Consider the following 15,765-nt stretch of genomic DNA (forward strand, 5'->3'; position numbering starts at 1 on the left):
ATACAAGCAAAACACTATATACACGCATATATAATTACGACATTAACATTATATCATAAAACGTAGAACCCATTACCAGGCTCTGATACCAATTGTTGGGAACCACGGACTTAGGGTGTTACTACGTTTTACGATAAAGATTACGAAAAGAGGATTACCTTGTTAATGGTTGATTCCACGCTCTTCTATTGTATTCCCAAATTCCCTTGAGCGAAGTGTGGCCTCCGTCTTCTCAAGTTATCCTCTCTTCTTGCTCCTTGGTGGCTACAATATGTTTTCACACGCTTCCAAGTAAGAAGAGAATAAGAATATATATAGGCTACAATAGGGACCATGAATAATTAGGTTGGGCCTTCTAATTACATCTTGAGCCTAGCCCAATGTAATTAAATATTAATTCAATCCACTAAAGAATTAATATTTGCACTACCTTTCCTAATACCGTAATTTAATTAATTCGGTTCCAATATTATTTGCTTATTAAATTCCCCATGTTTAAAATATCATATGTCCATTAATTAAATAAATTACTGATACTTTATTTAATTAATATTTTTTATCCTTGATCATCCACTCAACCTTTATTTAATTATGCCAGAATAAATTCCACCGGTAGGGTTTCACATAATTAAATCTTTTTGAGCTTTCAAGGGGACATCATTAACCCGAATATTATCAGGACATGGATTCCTTCAATAAATAATATCCACCATGTATATAATTCCATCACCCAAAATATAATGATATAATTCAAAAGAATTATTTCATATATAAATCAAAGCATGTAAATAATATACACGTGTCAATTACTATTTCCGGATTAAGAACCTAAGCATTAATAATAACATAGAATCTTAGTTCTCCTTCTTAATCAATATTAAAGGAACAATTCTAAATTTGATCATGTTCAATATACACAAAGTATACTAGTATTATTTATTAGTCAATATAAATTAATCTAAATAATACTACAGCCATACTAGTGGATTGTCCAACACCACTTGTGCTGTGAACCTTATTATATTATATAACCGTATTTAACAATCTAATATTCTGTATCCCATTTGATACTAGATTGTTCACAATATATAATATTAGACAACATGTAAACATTCAAATGATTCTCAAATAAAATGGCCAGAAATAAATGTACATACTTCAAATAAATATTTTCAGTATACACTAACAATACTTTCTAAGTGTGACAACTAAGCCTGTAACTGAAAATGTTGGTTCAAGTTTTTCAAATTTTAGTCCAGATTTTTTGCTCCAAGTGTTTCTAATTTTGAGAATAAACTAGCTCTATAGCCCGTGCGAGGCACAGACATGTTCTAAAATATTACAATATTTTTTATTAATTTCAGTGTTTTTTTTGGGATATTTGAATATTTAAATTAGTGATAAATATTGGCGGTTACCAACCTTATTTTTCTATGTGTTGTATTCAAAGAAGTTCCCAATGACAATTATATTATTGTCGACTTGTTTGATACTCCATAATATGTTTTTTGTATTTTGGGTTGTATTGGTGGTAATTTCGTGTAACACACATGCATAATGTATATGTGACAATAATTTCGTGTAGCAATATTGTAATTTCCCGTAATTTTTAGAATTCGATCAATAATAGAATAATAGAAAAAAAATATTAAAATTAGATAAGGACTAGAATTTAAAATTGAATTAGATTAATGGGCCTAAAATTTGGATCAGATACTAATATGGATAACTTGTAGATTAAGATATAGGGTTTTGTATCGTTATAAATACACCATATTCGTCTTCCTCGTTTTTATTCTTAAAATTCGTAGGCCTTTTTCTCATAAAAATCAGCAGTCTTGTAAAATTCGTAGAAAATTCATCGTAAGTCGGAATTCAGTGATCCTGGAATTTTCGGAAAGGTCTTTTCGTTCTCTACAACTTTCGTGTTTTGCATTTTCCAATAAAACATCATTTAGAGGGTCAAATATGCTATATTCAGATCTGGTCAGGTTTTGAGGTAAGTACTTTTTGACTTACTTTTATTTTCGGAAAAGTTTTGATACTCTGATTTTCGAATTTCGTATAAAATATAAGAATTCTGTTTCGAACTGTATAAGAAATAAGATACGAGAATCTTTTGAAACCTAGTCTCTACGTTTTCGAACATGTTCGTAATTTACGCTATAGGTCCGGAACTAGCCTTAAATACCCTTAGTAGGCGCACGAGTGTGCAACTTTAGATACCTATTAAGGGCGCGTAATTATTGAACTTTAGATGCCGACCACTGGCAAAGTGTGGTATATGAGAATAAGAATAAGAATTAGATGACGGCTACTGGCAAAGTGTGGCCGTAAATCAAGACTGTGGTGTGTATTGTTTCGTTCTGTTTTATTCTGTTCTGATCTGTTATAAAATATGCTTTGTTCTGTTTTAAATTATGAATTTTAAAATATAAAACTTTGGGTTGGATTTATTTTAGAAAATATTTTACAAAATTATTATTGTTTTGAGGGAAATCGTTTTATTAAAACACCCATTATTTTTCGGTTAAATAGTTAGTCAATTTGTACTTGCTGAGTTTTGTAGCTCACCCCTTTCAATTTTAAGTTTCGTTTAAGAGCTCGAGTTGGATAACATTGAAGTTCGAGGACTTAGGATTGAAGTATATTAAATTTTGGGCTTCCGTTAGGTGCGCTTTTGTAATAGTCATCTTTGTAATAGAATTTCGCATTAGTAAATTTGTATTTTGTTTTAGTTTTGATTTAGAATTAATAGTCCGGAAGGCGGGCTATTACAAATATATAATTTGATCTGCAAAAAAATATTTTTTGTGTTGTATTGATTAGAATTTCATGTATTATACATGCATGATGTTTTAAATGTGATTATGTTATTGTCTATTTTGTAAGTAAGAATTTGATACTCATAATATGTCATAAATAATCGTATTAAATTTCAAACAGTTTTAAAAAATATAATGTTTTGCAAGTGAACTCTAAAACTAGTGAGTGATGTTTTTTTATCAGCTGCTTAAACCATGATTAATATGATACATGTTATTAAAAAATTTGATGTAATTTAATCATGTTTATATTAATAAATATATGAGATATCTAATTCTTAATTATATTAATAACTTTTTAAATGATATATATTATTGAAAAAACATATGTATGCATATATATGTAAGTGTGTGTATATATATAGTTAATAATTATAAAATAATTAATATGCATTAATGAAGATTAGCTATTAATCTAGGAAGCACCGACACTGATACAGTGACACGGGATACGGGGATTCGTCAATTATCAAAGTGTCCTGGATACGGGACACACAAAAAAAAGTAAAAAAAAAATATAAAATATAAGATTTGTATATGTCAAATATTGAACAACTTCATTCATAATAATAATAGTGTTTCCTATATAATAAGTGATAAACTAATATAAGATATATTCTACATTTTCATTCAAATGATCATCTTGTGTAAAAAGAACAACTTCCATTTTCGGTTCATCGAGGGACATAAAATTAGGGATAATATAAGATGGTTTGTGCTTTTAAAATCTGATTTTGGGTTTTTTTAAAGATGATTTTGGGATTTTTTAAGATGATTTTGGGCTTTTTTATATGGGTTGGGTCGGTGGGCCGTGTCGGTCGCGTGTCGAACCCGTGTCGGTCGCGTGTCGAACCCGTGTCGGTAGCCTTTTTCTGTTGACACGCCATCAGACACGTACTCAGCCGTGTCGATGCCGTGTCACCGTGTCGGCCGTGTCCGACACGCATACAACATCCTTTTTGAAATGTCGGTGCTTGCTAGCTATTAATGGATATTAAATATGAAATAATAAATAGGATAATGGTTAAACTTGTCATTTTTTATTGAATAAATTGTTTCAACCAACCCCACATTTGTTCTATTATATATATAATAGATTATCAAAGAAATACCGGGAGCCTATCCAAGTATCTTTCTTTTGCCTGTACTGCAAAGTTATCAAAGAAATTGGTTCAGTCAAATAAAGCCGAGCCTATCCATTAATTTATTTACTAGTGAACTTAGTTTTGATTTTACCTGTAGCCACAACAACTATTGAAAGAGTATTTTCTGCAATAAAACCTATCAAAATAGAATTACGCAACCGACTAGGCCATGATCTGGTGAATGACTGTTTAGTTGCATATATCAAAAAAGATATAATGAATTAAGTTATTATTGATGACATTATTATAAGGTTCCAGAACATCGCACTTTAGGAAAATGTTATTGTAATTTAATTAATATAAAGATATTATTAATTTGTGCCTTTTAATTTTTTTTTGCAACGGGAAAAAAATCAATTAATTTTTTAGAAAACCCCCAATGAAAAAAGAAAATTGGGTTCACCACTGTCCGTATTCCTTCATTCCTAAATAAATCATAAGTGCCGTTTTAATTTTTCACATATATATTTTGAGATATAACAAAAAGCAGGTTACTTTGAAAAAAGAAAGTTTTGAACAAAAATATAAAGTTTAATTTAATTTAAATTTTATTTTAAAAATAATTAGCCAAAGTACCTTTCATTTAACACCTCACGTGCAAAAATAAAATAATTAATTTGAAAATTAATATCTTGTCCCAGGATAAATATTTGTACCCTATCCAAACGAATCTCCATGATTTGGCACTAAATTTAATATTATTTATTTATTTTATCATATAAAAACATAACAAAAGACAGACACATTCTCAATCGGATAAACACAAAATTATTCCCCATTATCAAATTCTAGAGAGAGAAACAGAAACAAGAGAGAGAAAGAGAAGAGAGATGGCAGGGATTGTTCAAGACTGGGAACCCGTCGTGATCCGCAAGAAAGCTCCCACCGCCGCCGCTCGCAAGGATGAGAAGGCCGTCAACGCCGCCCGTCGCGCCGGCGCCGAGATCGAAACCGTCAAAAAAGGTTTCTTTTTTTAAAAAAAAAAATTGTGTTTTAGGGTTTTGATTTATCGTTTGAATCTGTTTATTACGTTTTGATCTACGCGTTTTTGTGTCATTATCGATTTTACAGTTTCGATCTAATTGCTTAAGTGTTTTTTGTATGTTATGATATTCATGATTGATGTTAGGGTTTTTTTATGAAATTTTAGAAAAATAATAAATTATTTGATGATTATATATTTGGGCGTGAACCAACACAACATAACACAACACATATGTATTAAAAAGTCGAAAGAATTTTTAATAGGGATTATTGAGAATTATCGAAATTATTTATGCAAAACAGAACACCTGTTTAGCTAAGGGGATTATTGATGCTTCAAATGACCTATTTAATAGAGATTTCGTGATTACACATAGTATTAAGTATAAGCGAGTATTAACAAGTGATTTATCAACTGACACGAAACCGGATTACCGTAAATTATTAGGGTTTTTTCTTTTGTTTGAACGGGAGTGTATCTGTGATGATAAGAATGCATCTTTTTTATCGGTGATTATATTTTTTAGTCACGTGTGTTGTCTGGGTGAAGGTGAACCTTGTTTGATGTACATTTTACTTTATATGTCTCTCTGGTACATTGTTGTTTGCTTGAATTTAAATAATTGGATTTTTGGTTTAAGACATGATCTTCACAATATTGCAGCAACTGCTGGCTCAAACAAGGCTGCCTCCAGTGGAACTTCTTTGAACACTAGGAAGCTGGATGAAGACACTGAAAATCTAGCTCGTAAGTGGTAGAATTTTGTAAAGATATTTTTTTGTATCGCTTAGCTCTGAAAGTAGTTTTTCCTGATTGTTTATTTTAAACTTCTTTCACTTGGACTTCAATTTTTACTTGTTTAGTTAGTCACAAACACCAGTAAGGAGAAACCGTGGCTTAAGTTTTTCCATACCAAAAGATTTGTAGTTTGACATTATAGGTTGCAAGTTGTAATACATTAAAGATATAGCTGTCCCTCCTTCATTTTCAATATGCTATCCGTATTAAATATTAGTAGATGTAGTCAACATTTTGCTCAGACTCCAGTTTCTTTATCTGTCTCACACAGCAGGCATGGTATGAAGCTTCTTTCTAATAAAATAAAGTAAAGTTCCACTTCGATAAAGTAGTCATTTCTGAGCTCATATTCCATTTCTATTTTCAAACCGTCCTGTCTCCCTCTCTATACATTGATGGATTGTATGTCCATCAATTTCATTTGTTACAGTTTCCCTTATAAACAATGTCAAATTACCTCACTTTCACAAACGAGCAGTTGTAGCTTTTAGGTGGAATCAGTTGCATCAGCGTGTGTTTAGCTTGTCTGTATACACGTGCAAATGTTTCTTCTGCTATTGCTGTGATGTAGCTGAAGTATCTAATATCATCTTGCTTTACATCTAATTGTTTGAGATGCTTAGATGAAAAGGTGCCAACTGAATTGAAGAAAGCCATTATGCATGCTCGGAACGAGAAGAAACTCACCCAGGCTCAACTTGCTCAGGTATTTCCCCTTTCACTCTTCAGAATAATTATTTAATAATGATATGGTTGCTACTCAGCCCAAGCAGTGCTTACTTTCTAGTATGTAAACAAGTTTTCTCACTTTTGTACAAAAGGAAAGTTAACCTAAAAGTTTACTCTTCATGTGCAATGCAGATGATTAATGAGAAACCCCAAGTTATACAGGAGTATGAATCTGGAAAAGCCATACCAAACCAGCAGATAATCACCAAGCTGGAGAGGGCTCTTGGTGCAAAACTGCGAGGAAAGAAGTAATTCAGACGTGTTAAGTTAGAATGGATTGCCTTTGTGGCAACTCCAAATCCTCTGGTGTCTTAAGAAGTGGCGGAATGTACAAACTTATCGTTTCCCTAGTTTTTAAGTACTCTGTGTTCGGTGAAGTTGGTGGGTAATAGTTATGTTGAATGTGGTTTCACTTGTGAGAAGTGAATCTAGTTTCACCTATGAAAAATTCGGAACTTGTTTATTCGGAGAATTTATGCACCTTATGATCTGTTTCATATGTTTTTGTTGGTGGTTTGTTGTAAGTATAATGTATTGTCAGCTTATCCCTGAGGGTTTTGCCCCACTTGATTACTTAATGGGATATTTGAAACTTATGGTGATTTTCCTAGTGCTGAAGAGCCTAGCGACATTTGACAGGTAAGAAGAATATAGTAAACTGCGCGGTGATCTATTATATTTTTATGATAGAAAATTTTGTGACAGGAAAATTAATAAATATAACTCCTGAAAAAAGTAATTGTATTGTTTGTGTCGTAGAAAGTAGATAAGCTCTTTGGAGGTGTCAACTAGAAACCAAAGCTGCATGGATGAGTTGAGCTCCTTCCAAGTTTGCAAGTCCAAATAAATTGGCTTTACAGAAAGTCTACAAACTCATAGTTTCCGACTTTGGGTGACATTCACATGGATGAGTCAATGGTTTGAGTCTTAAATTCAGCTTTAGTTGGCGAGTTCTTTTACCATTCTAGATAATATCCATTATGTTAATCTGATTTGATAGAAAAGCACTTTTAATAGATTTTAAAACGCGTATATCATTCAGCAGTTTCCACCAACTTGTTTACTGCTACGGCCTCTACAGTCTACTCTCACAAACACTACACCAATTCGTTAGAAAACATCCTTATGGTTCTCATTTCAAGGACATATACTAATTTAATATGCGATCAAAGATTTAGTAGATCTGTTCCGCCCAAAATGGGAATGGGCTAGGGTTATGAACTAATAATCTATGATCTGATGATCGAATCGATTAACTTCACAACTTCACATATCGAGAGGCGCTAACTATATTCGCTACAATCTACATTCACACAGCATTACCACAGTATAACATATATACATTTCACGGACCAAAACAATACAACCCAAAAGTACCAAGTTCCTCTAAAAACATAGACTAAAGTGTTTCTGCAACAACAAAAGCTTGTCATAATTAGCATAGCCATCAACTACATACAAGAGGAATAAATTATTCGCATGCCAACTTTGTACCGAAACTGGTTAGGCAAATGGCAAATGCTTGAAACGCTGATAATGGCTGCCTGTAATCCATCGTAAAGGTATCATCACCTACTTTTCCAAATTGAAGGAGAACAGTTTCCTCATCACCTTTTCCTCCTGGCTGGCTTTGATCTAATGTTGCAACTAGTTGAAAGTTCTTTACTGATGCAACTGTCACCCGACCATGGAAATTTAAACACCAGCATTGCAAGTGCTCATGCCACCTTGGAGCTTTATTCCTTAAAGCTGTTTGTCCAACAGCAACAGAATCTGGCATCTTTATTCTATAATCATCCTCGGGTCTCTGAGCCGCAGTTCCATCTGACGATGGGCATGTGAGTGAACATATCATCCTCCTAGGACCTCTTGATTTCAATAAATTAAACTTGTACGAGATCTGTCCGACCTCAAAGTTCCCTGCAGGAACTTGGGGACTTATTTGCTTGCTTGCAAAACGACGGCCACCTCTACTGCTTGATGGCTTTGCACCAATGTGCGGAGGCTTGCTATCATAGAGAGTGAAATTGGTTCCAAGAAAATCCGAACTACATCGAAGTAATAATTTAAACATCAGCCTCACTGGGCGATCAAATTCTTGGTGGGAATCAACTTTATAAAGATAATTTTTACAATGATGATACATTTCCTTGTATATACTAGCAGTACTACTATCATCATTAGAACATCTAAGATCAGTATGCTAAATCAAAATCTAGTTTAAACCATATCACAACTCTATTCTTCCCAGATTCCATAACACCATATATGCATATATCAATACTGTATATATCTTAGGCTTGAATGCTGAACATAACACTGTTATGAGCATCAATGTTCCAATCTCACGAAGGAAATAGAAGAAAGAAAAATTAAAAATTAATAGATAAAGGAAGGATATGTCCAAGTGAATCTATCGTATCACTGTAGTCGCATGCTACACTTTACACATTATTCTAACTAATTTCTATCACTAGTATAAGAAGTATACCACTGTTGTTGCTGACTTTCCACACAGTAGCACAAAAAAATGTTTTAAATAGTATGAAAATGCCTCCCTGGAGTAGTCACATCAATTAAGATAGTTTTAATTTTTCAAGGTCTCCCTGGAATTTTATAATTTTAGCCCAAATGTACTAGCTATTGTTTATGCTGACCTAGTAAAGGTGATAAAATGAAATTAAAACTGAACTACAATACATTCTTTTTGTTACAATTTGTAAACTTGAGGTCTAGAACAAATGGATCACACACTTTAAAATAATTTTGACGTGTGATTCAGAGCATAACAGAGCACTACAGCAGTCCATAGACATAAATTCCTAAACTCGGGACACTAGGCAGAACATCTCTACACCAAAATGTAATAACACCTCTGAAACTAAATCACAAATATTGCATCAGTAGTAGACCATGATAGAGCGCCATAAAACATGTGAAAAAAATCATAGATAAAATGCAACAGCTTTCAATTTCCATTGGTAGCAAAAGGCCTCACCTTAATTTACCAACGTATGCGTTGCTTCCTTGGGATAGGTCATCAGCATCAAGAGATATAATGTACTCTGTGTTAGCTCCGTGCCTGTACCTACGCGCTGCCAATAGAAACTTTCCCTTATCCGTAAATGCTGCAAAATGAAACATCAGCAAAACCTTTGGTTACACTCGGTTAATTTATATGTACAACTAAAGGCAGTTGTCTGTTTCAAGCAAAAATTGTCATAACGGCCACAAGGCAGATACTTGAACAAACAGAAAATCATCTTCATTGCCATAGTGTGCAATGGCAAGTAAAAGGAAGATTCAAACATTTAAACAAACATAGGAGCAGCTGGAAGATTCAGAAAAACTTACAAGGGGTAAGGGCGAGTGAAAGGTAGAATATCCCATTTTTCTTGTTTCTTTTTATAAGACACTGCAAAGGAAGTTCCCGGGGAGCAGGCTGCAATGGAGAGTAACAATCAATCAAATAAACATAGTTACTCCATCAAAAAGTATAAATAGACTAATAACTACAAGTTATATTAGGTCAGATCCAGACAACAAAACAATTGTGCTATACTGCTTGGCTGAGAAATTTAAGCCTAACTCATGTAAACTCTAAAGATCTATAATGTTAACTCCTCGGCTATCATATTCACAATGTTTTCTTCCTGGTGTCCGATTTCACATTTTTATTACAAATTCTACAGTAAGACATATACTAAACAACTAAAAAATGAGTCTGTGAATACTGAATACATCCTCCAAGCTAAAACAATTCGAATCTATAAACACAACATTAAGTTAATACGCAACAAAATATAACATATGTTAACCCTAAACTATTAGTACACTTTCCGAAAACAAGTATCTATACATTTGAAGAAACTAAGGTATACTAAATTGTTGCTCAATTTCACATACTCTGCTACCATAATATACACTGAAACTATAACATAACCAATTCAACATTCTATATACACAGATTCATCAATTCAAAAGCTAAATTTTCAATTAACTTAAAATTCAGATCTAAAATGAGATAATTGATAAATCTAACAAATTAATAAATAAATAAATTAATTTAATACCTGTTTGAGACAAGAAGGGAAAGTGATCTTTCCACTTTGCAACGGCGTCGTAACAATCTCCTTAGTAACATCTCTCCACCTCTTGCAAACGCAGCCACAAACGACGACGTTTCGTCGTTGCGGCCAGCGATCTTCGCTATCTTCTAATCTTCGAATAATCTCTCCCAGCAGCTCCGGCAACATTGTCGACCACGAAACTCCATTCGACGCCGCAAGATCTAAGCTTTCCGACGAATCGCCGCCGGTCCGGCGATCCTCGTCACGGCGATCGTTCGTACTGTGCACCGGCTGCGAGAATCTGAAATCTCGCAGCGATTTCGAGATCGTGAAACGCCGCGAAAGAAACGATTTTTTCGACGACGAGGACGATGACATCGACATGACGTATGTTTTGTTTTGTTTGTTGTAGAGAGAGAGAATGAGTGTGTGAAGAAACTGAATTGTAGAGAGAGAAAGGGTGTGGAAATTTAATTTATACGAGTTATTGTGAGTTTAAAGTATAGTTTATTTATTGAAAAATGAGAGATAAGGAAGAAGTAGTCAGTTAGAAGGAGATGTATTGTATGTATACATACACGCACACACTGTGTATGTATGTATTGATGGGTTTGTTGGTGGAGGGGTAGAATTGTAAATCGAGACGGAAATGGATAGAATTGTCTCAAGTTGACTGGTCTTAAACAGTGGGTGTGCACTTGTTATTGCGTTTTTTTTAACATTTTGTCCACGGTTCGTCCTGCAACTATGTGATTAAGCGCACTTAAGCGATATATCTTAATTTACAAGACAAAAATATTTGTTTAATTAATGGTTTTATTTTAATATAATTGAACATTTAGTCCTTAACTCTTCATAGCGGATCTAGGCAGGCAGAGACATAACAGGAATATTGCGGGAAAAATCAAATACTTTCATAAGAAAAAGGTGTGATGTGATGTCATATTATTATTAATAAATATAATATTAAATTGTTGGAGTATAATTTTTTTTGACACTTATATATTAAAAATATCTAAATAAATATTAAAAAGATTAATTTTGAATATGACCAGCCCTGCAGGCTACAAAATCAAGTCACAAGTCTCGAACAGCATTAAATACTACTACTAACCTAAATAAGTCGAAGTCAGTCAAGTGACATATTCCATTTTTTTAGTCTTTTTATTGGTGATTTATAGTAATATTTTTGTGATTCATTAGCATTGAAAGGAAAAGTCATTAAACAAGATTATTCATTGCAGGCGTACAAATATATCTTTATTTGAAGTACAAGAAAAAATGTTTTTCTCTATAGAAAAAATCTTTATGTTTTTTTTGACAATATAACTAATGGTCTTATCACGAAATATAACTTATAATCTTACCGTGAAATTATAAATGAGTATCTGCTTGAAAGAATTTTCAGCCTAAATCACTTGCCTATTTAATGGTGCTCAAATATATATTTTTTAATTATAAAAAAGAATTATATATTTGGTTTTGTAAACTTATTAACTTGATCAGCCAAAATATCATAGGTTGCAGGCATGGAGTAATATTTATTTTAAAATTGGTGTTTTCCATGTTTTTTTCAATTAAATTTGTGAAAAACTCATGTTCTAGATCACCGATGCGCATTTTATTATTTTGTCGTAGAAAGAGTAACATGTTAATTTCACCTATTTTGATTTATAATAATTGAAACTGAAATGTAGTTGCTGGCTTGTCCATGTTCTTTTCTGCTCTTAGCTTAAACGTGCGGACGACCATGAATTACATTAGTTTCACACACTCTCTTATTATGTATCCAGAAACTCCCTGATTTCTTTTGCTAAATATGTCATTTCAAATTGTATTTTTGACATTAATCTTGATTAGTATACTTTTATGCAGCTAAAATTTTGATTATTACACAAGTGCGCTACATGTCTGCTTTCAACACATCTCTGTATTGTTAAGCCCTCTGACTTCTCACGCGCATATCAATAGATAGATATATTATTTATTTCAAATAATATAAAAAATATAAATAAAATTTCTCAAATTTGAAACTAAGCTCTTTTCTCCGCAATACAAATCAATACCAAGCTTGAAGAAGACTTTGAGGGATTATTCCACACACAACCACACATATTGGGAAACATGAAACTCAAATCATGTTATGTTCAAACATTAAGTGGACATGTTCAATAGTCTGTTGTTTGAACAGCTAGTAAAAACTTATCTCAGCACAACCTACAGCTATCTCCACCAAGATATCCAAACCAAAATTTAAATGAAACTAAATCTATGTTGCAAGTGTATCTAATATTCGCAAAACAAGACAGCTTACAAGATAAAAACAAAGACGGTGGAACAACCGGAAGTATCAACCACCAAGCGATTTAAGTGGGGTGCTAAAACAAGCTGTAAGAGTCTGAACTGTTGTGGCATGGGGTCAGCACTTGTGACTCACAACTCACAAGTGCCTGACTAAGCAAACCTGGTACAAAGCTTTCTATCACATGTTCAATTGCTCTAGTTTTGTGTCATAACTCTTGACAAACAACCAACTGTATCATTGCTCTAGTCTTGTCGTTTTAACAAGTAAAAACCAACCACCACTTTATTTACTCCTAACAAAAATTGCAAAACCAGCCAATTCGCTGACTACAAGGGAACCTAGCAACAAACGAAACATAATTACCAAGAAGATTTAGTGGTAAGGCAAATAATACAAGTACCACAGTGTTCTATTGTATTCCTTTCACTCCTCGGGCATAAGAAGAGTCTCGATACTCAATTGTTTGTACATACGAGATCAACTATAAGGATCGCATAACTGACAGCCAAAACTGAATTTTAGTACGCAATACAGAAATGTAATCAGAAAGGTAGCAATGTAGCAATAAAGTGAAAACTGCTGGCTTAATTATTTCTATACCAGCCTGTGGGTTTTAACTTTTGAAGTGATTTTTTCTAAACTGGAGAAGTACTCGTTGATACTCTTGACAGGGGACATACACGTAGAAGTTTGAACAATGTCGCTCAAACAAGCATGTATAAGTTCCATTGCATTGTTAGAATAACACAAACACAAACGGGGCAGTAAAACAGTGCAAGGAATTAAACAAAAATATTTTTATATTATTTATGCATGAGATTGTGGAGTAAAACACAAAAACGAAAGGTAAGTGTCATATGCATTTCATTAATTTTATATTATTAGGATTTGGAATTATAATTAAAAAATAAAGAGACAAATTCTGGAGCCATTTCGAATAGGATCTCTATAATTTGAAGTCTTGTCATTTTCAGGACTTCAGAATCTTTAGACTGTTCTTTAGATTAGTTTATGATTAAATGTTAAAAAGTAGCAGTGCAGTGTTTAGCAGCTTGATTGTAACTGGCTTTTGTTTAGGCAATTTCTGTCCATAATTGTTTTAAGATAACTGAAATTTGTTTGAGTAACCAAGTGTATCCCTATTGCGAGCCCTAAAAGACCCTGTTTCAAATTAGCATTTGAAAGGAGTGAGGGGCAATGAAACTAATATCTCCTAGTAAAGTTGTGAGACTGAGAGGTAGACTAAAGAAGTTACTTACAATAGATAAATTGAATACTAATTTATCGACAATAGATGCATTACCGATTTCAAAATTTGAGAGGGGGCACTAAAGTTCCAAGTTACCTTCATGTTATACCACAGTCATTGCCAAAAACCGGTGCTTATAGACTCATAAATTAAACCATGGGATTTCTAGAGCGGCATAACTTTATTTTTGGGACACGAGAATGTAAGAAACCATTCTTCAAGGCTTGAGTACACAGTTCTACATGTACCAGCAGTATGTGGAATAAATCATAAATGTCACACAGAATAGGTGACTGAACATAACATTCTAATCTATATTTTGGGCAACAAAGAACAAACCAAGTCCCTCCAATGATCTCCTAATTCAAGATAATATACAAAAGCCTATATACAGCCACACAGTTACACTCTAACTAAATCCGTATCAATTATAGATAATATATAATTTTCTTGTTCAACAAAGTCTAATCCATTACTCGTTAATTTAATCACTACTGAAACGACTACATAACATTAAAATGAAATCCATCAAAACTCAATCCCAATTCCGATAAATCAAAATTCAGTCAAACATTTATCGCAATCACAACAAAACAAACAACGAGCATCGAAAAAGGTTCTTACAAAACCCTGCACAGGGGCATACATATAAATTTATTCAACAGCATTTTGGACAGGCTTTTCGAGCTTCTGTTGTTTGAGAAGAGACTTCTGTTCCAGCTCTCTCCACTTATTAATAACAGCCGTACATAAAACTGTATACAATTGCAACAAAAACAAGTTAGAAATGAAGCAGCAATATATACATAAAGATTAAAGACTAATAAATATAAATAAAATTGGGCTGAGATGATGTAATTACAGCCGGCGCCGACGAAGTAGAGGAGACGAGCAATCTTGGGCCCCGCTTCTTCTGCCGGTCCCATCTTTTCAAACGCAATCCACGCCTGAATTGAATTCCGATATATATCAGACCCGATACTAGTAAACAACAATCCGGTGATTTAAGGCCTCGTTTGGCTTAACTTGCTGTTTTTGTCGAAGGGGATTTTGAATTTCCTTAATTCTTTTTACTTTAAAAGGTATTTTTAACATAATAAAATTCATGAGATTATCTCATAAACAGAAACTTAACTAAAATGATAATAATTAAAAAATTCAATAAAATTATGACAGTACAGTCAAATATATGTACACATAATTACCAAATATAAAATGATTTGATTATGTACCTAGATAAATTTTCTAAAGTAATCTCATCATCATTCTCTTTGTTAAAAGAATGTAAATATTTGAATAATTCTTTAAAAACTTATTTATATAAAATACTAAAGTGGAAAGAATAAAGGAAAAAGTTTTTGGTTCTCGTTAAATATCCAATACTTCATTTATCAGGAAGTTTATCTTATTCTGAAAATATATTTTATCATTCCCGAATAAGTAACTTTTTGCTAAAATTAATTACCGCTAGGCTCGTGTTTTAGAATTGTATTAATATATCATTAATATCTAAATTTAGGTACAAAAATTATAAAAAGCGTCGTTCTTTATTAATTTTTATATAATTTGATAATTTATTGATTAATTTAGTCTTATTATGTGACAACCCCAAATCTGGGATTAGGATTGGGTATCACTAAAAAAAATTAAATAGTGTAA

General features: G+C 32.8%; 2 protein-coding genes across 2 annotated transcripts; one reads left to right on the forward strand and one right to left on the reverse strand.

The window, feature by feature from the left end:
* Positions 1-4,713: 4,713 nt before the first annotated feature.
* On the forward strand, positions 4,714-7,084 carry LOC141711663 (multiprotein-bridging factor 1b-like). The gene is made up of 4 exons (XM_074514271.1): positions 4,714-4,933; positions 5,619-5,702; positions 6,377-6,459; positions 6,615-7,084. The coding sequence occupies exons 1-4, from the start codon at positions 4,801-4,803 to the stop codon at positions 6,732-6,734; spliced, it is 420 nt and encodes a 139-aa protein (XP_074370372.1). The 5' UTR covers positions 4,714-4,800; the 3' UTR covers positions 6,735-7,084.
* A 663-nt stretch (positions 7,085-7,747) lies between these two features.
* LOC141711664 (tubby-like F-box protein 7) lies at positions 7,748-11,098 on the reverse strand. Its single transcript, XM_074514272.1, has 4 exons — positions 10,556-11,098; positions 9,837-9,924; positions 9,481-9,610; positions 7,748-8,530 (listed from the first exon to the last, which is right to left on the reverse strand). Exons 1-4 carry the CDS (start codon positions 10,934-10,936, stop codon positions 7,954-7,956), a joined length of 1,176 nt encoding a protein of 391 aa, XP_074370373.1. The 5' UTR covers positions 10,937-11,098; the 3' UTR covers positions 7,748-7,953.
* Between the last annotated feature and the right edge of the window lie 4,667 nt (positions 11,099-15,765).

The sequence above is a fragment of the Apium graveolens genome, chromosome 3 (genome assembly GCF_009905375.1).
Source record: "Apium graveolens cultivar Ventura chromosome 3, ASM990537v1, whole genome shotgun sequence".
In the NCBI taxonomy this organism is placed as follows: domain Eukaryota; kingdom Viridiplantae; phylum Streptophyta; class Magnoliopsida; order Apiales; family Apiaceae; genus Apium; species Apium graveolens.

What these genes read in the sequence shown, in the direction of transcription:
- LOC141711664 (XM_074514272.1), bottom strand. Translation starts at nt 10,936, where the DNA reads ATGTCGATGTCATCGTCCTCGTCGTCGAAAAAATCGTTTCTTTCGCGG. An exon ending in TCCCTTCTTGTCTCAAACAG is followed by an intron (nt 9,925 to 10,555) that starts GTATTAAATTAA and finishes TCTCCATTGCAG; the next exon opens with CCTGCTCCCCGGGAACTTCC. An exon ending in GCATACGTTGGTAAATTAAG is followed by an intron (nt 8,531 to 9,480) that starts GTGAGGCCTTTT and finishes ACTTCGATGTAG; the next exon opens with TTCGGATTTTCTTGGAACCA.
- LOC141711663 (XM_074514271.1), top strand. Translation starts at nt 4,801, where the DNA reads ATGGCAGGGATTGTTCAAGACTGGGAACCCGTCGTGATCCGCAAGAAA. An exon ending in AGACACTGAAAATCTAGCTC is followed by an intron (nt 5,703 to 6,376) that starts GTAAGTGGTAGA and finishes TGAGATGCTTAG; the next exon opens with ATGAAAAGGTGCCAACTGAA. An exon ending in CCCAGGCTCAACTTGCTCAG is followed by an intron (nt 6,460 to 6,614) that starts GTATTTCCCCTT and finishes TGTGCAATGCAG; the next exon opens with ATGATTAATGAGAAACCCCA.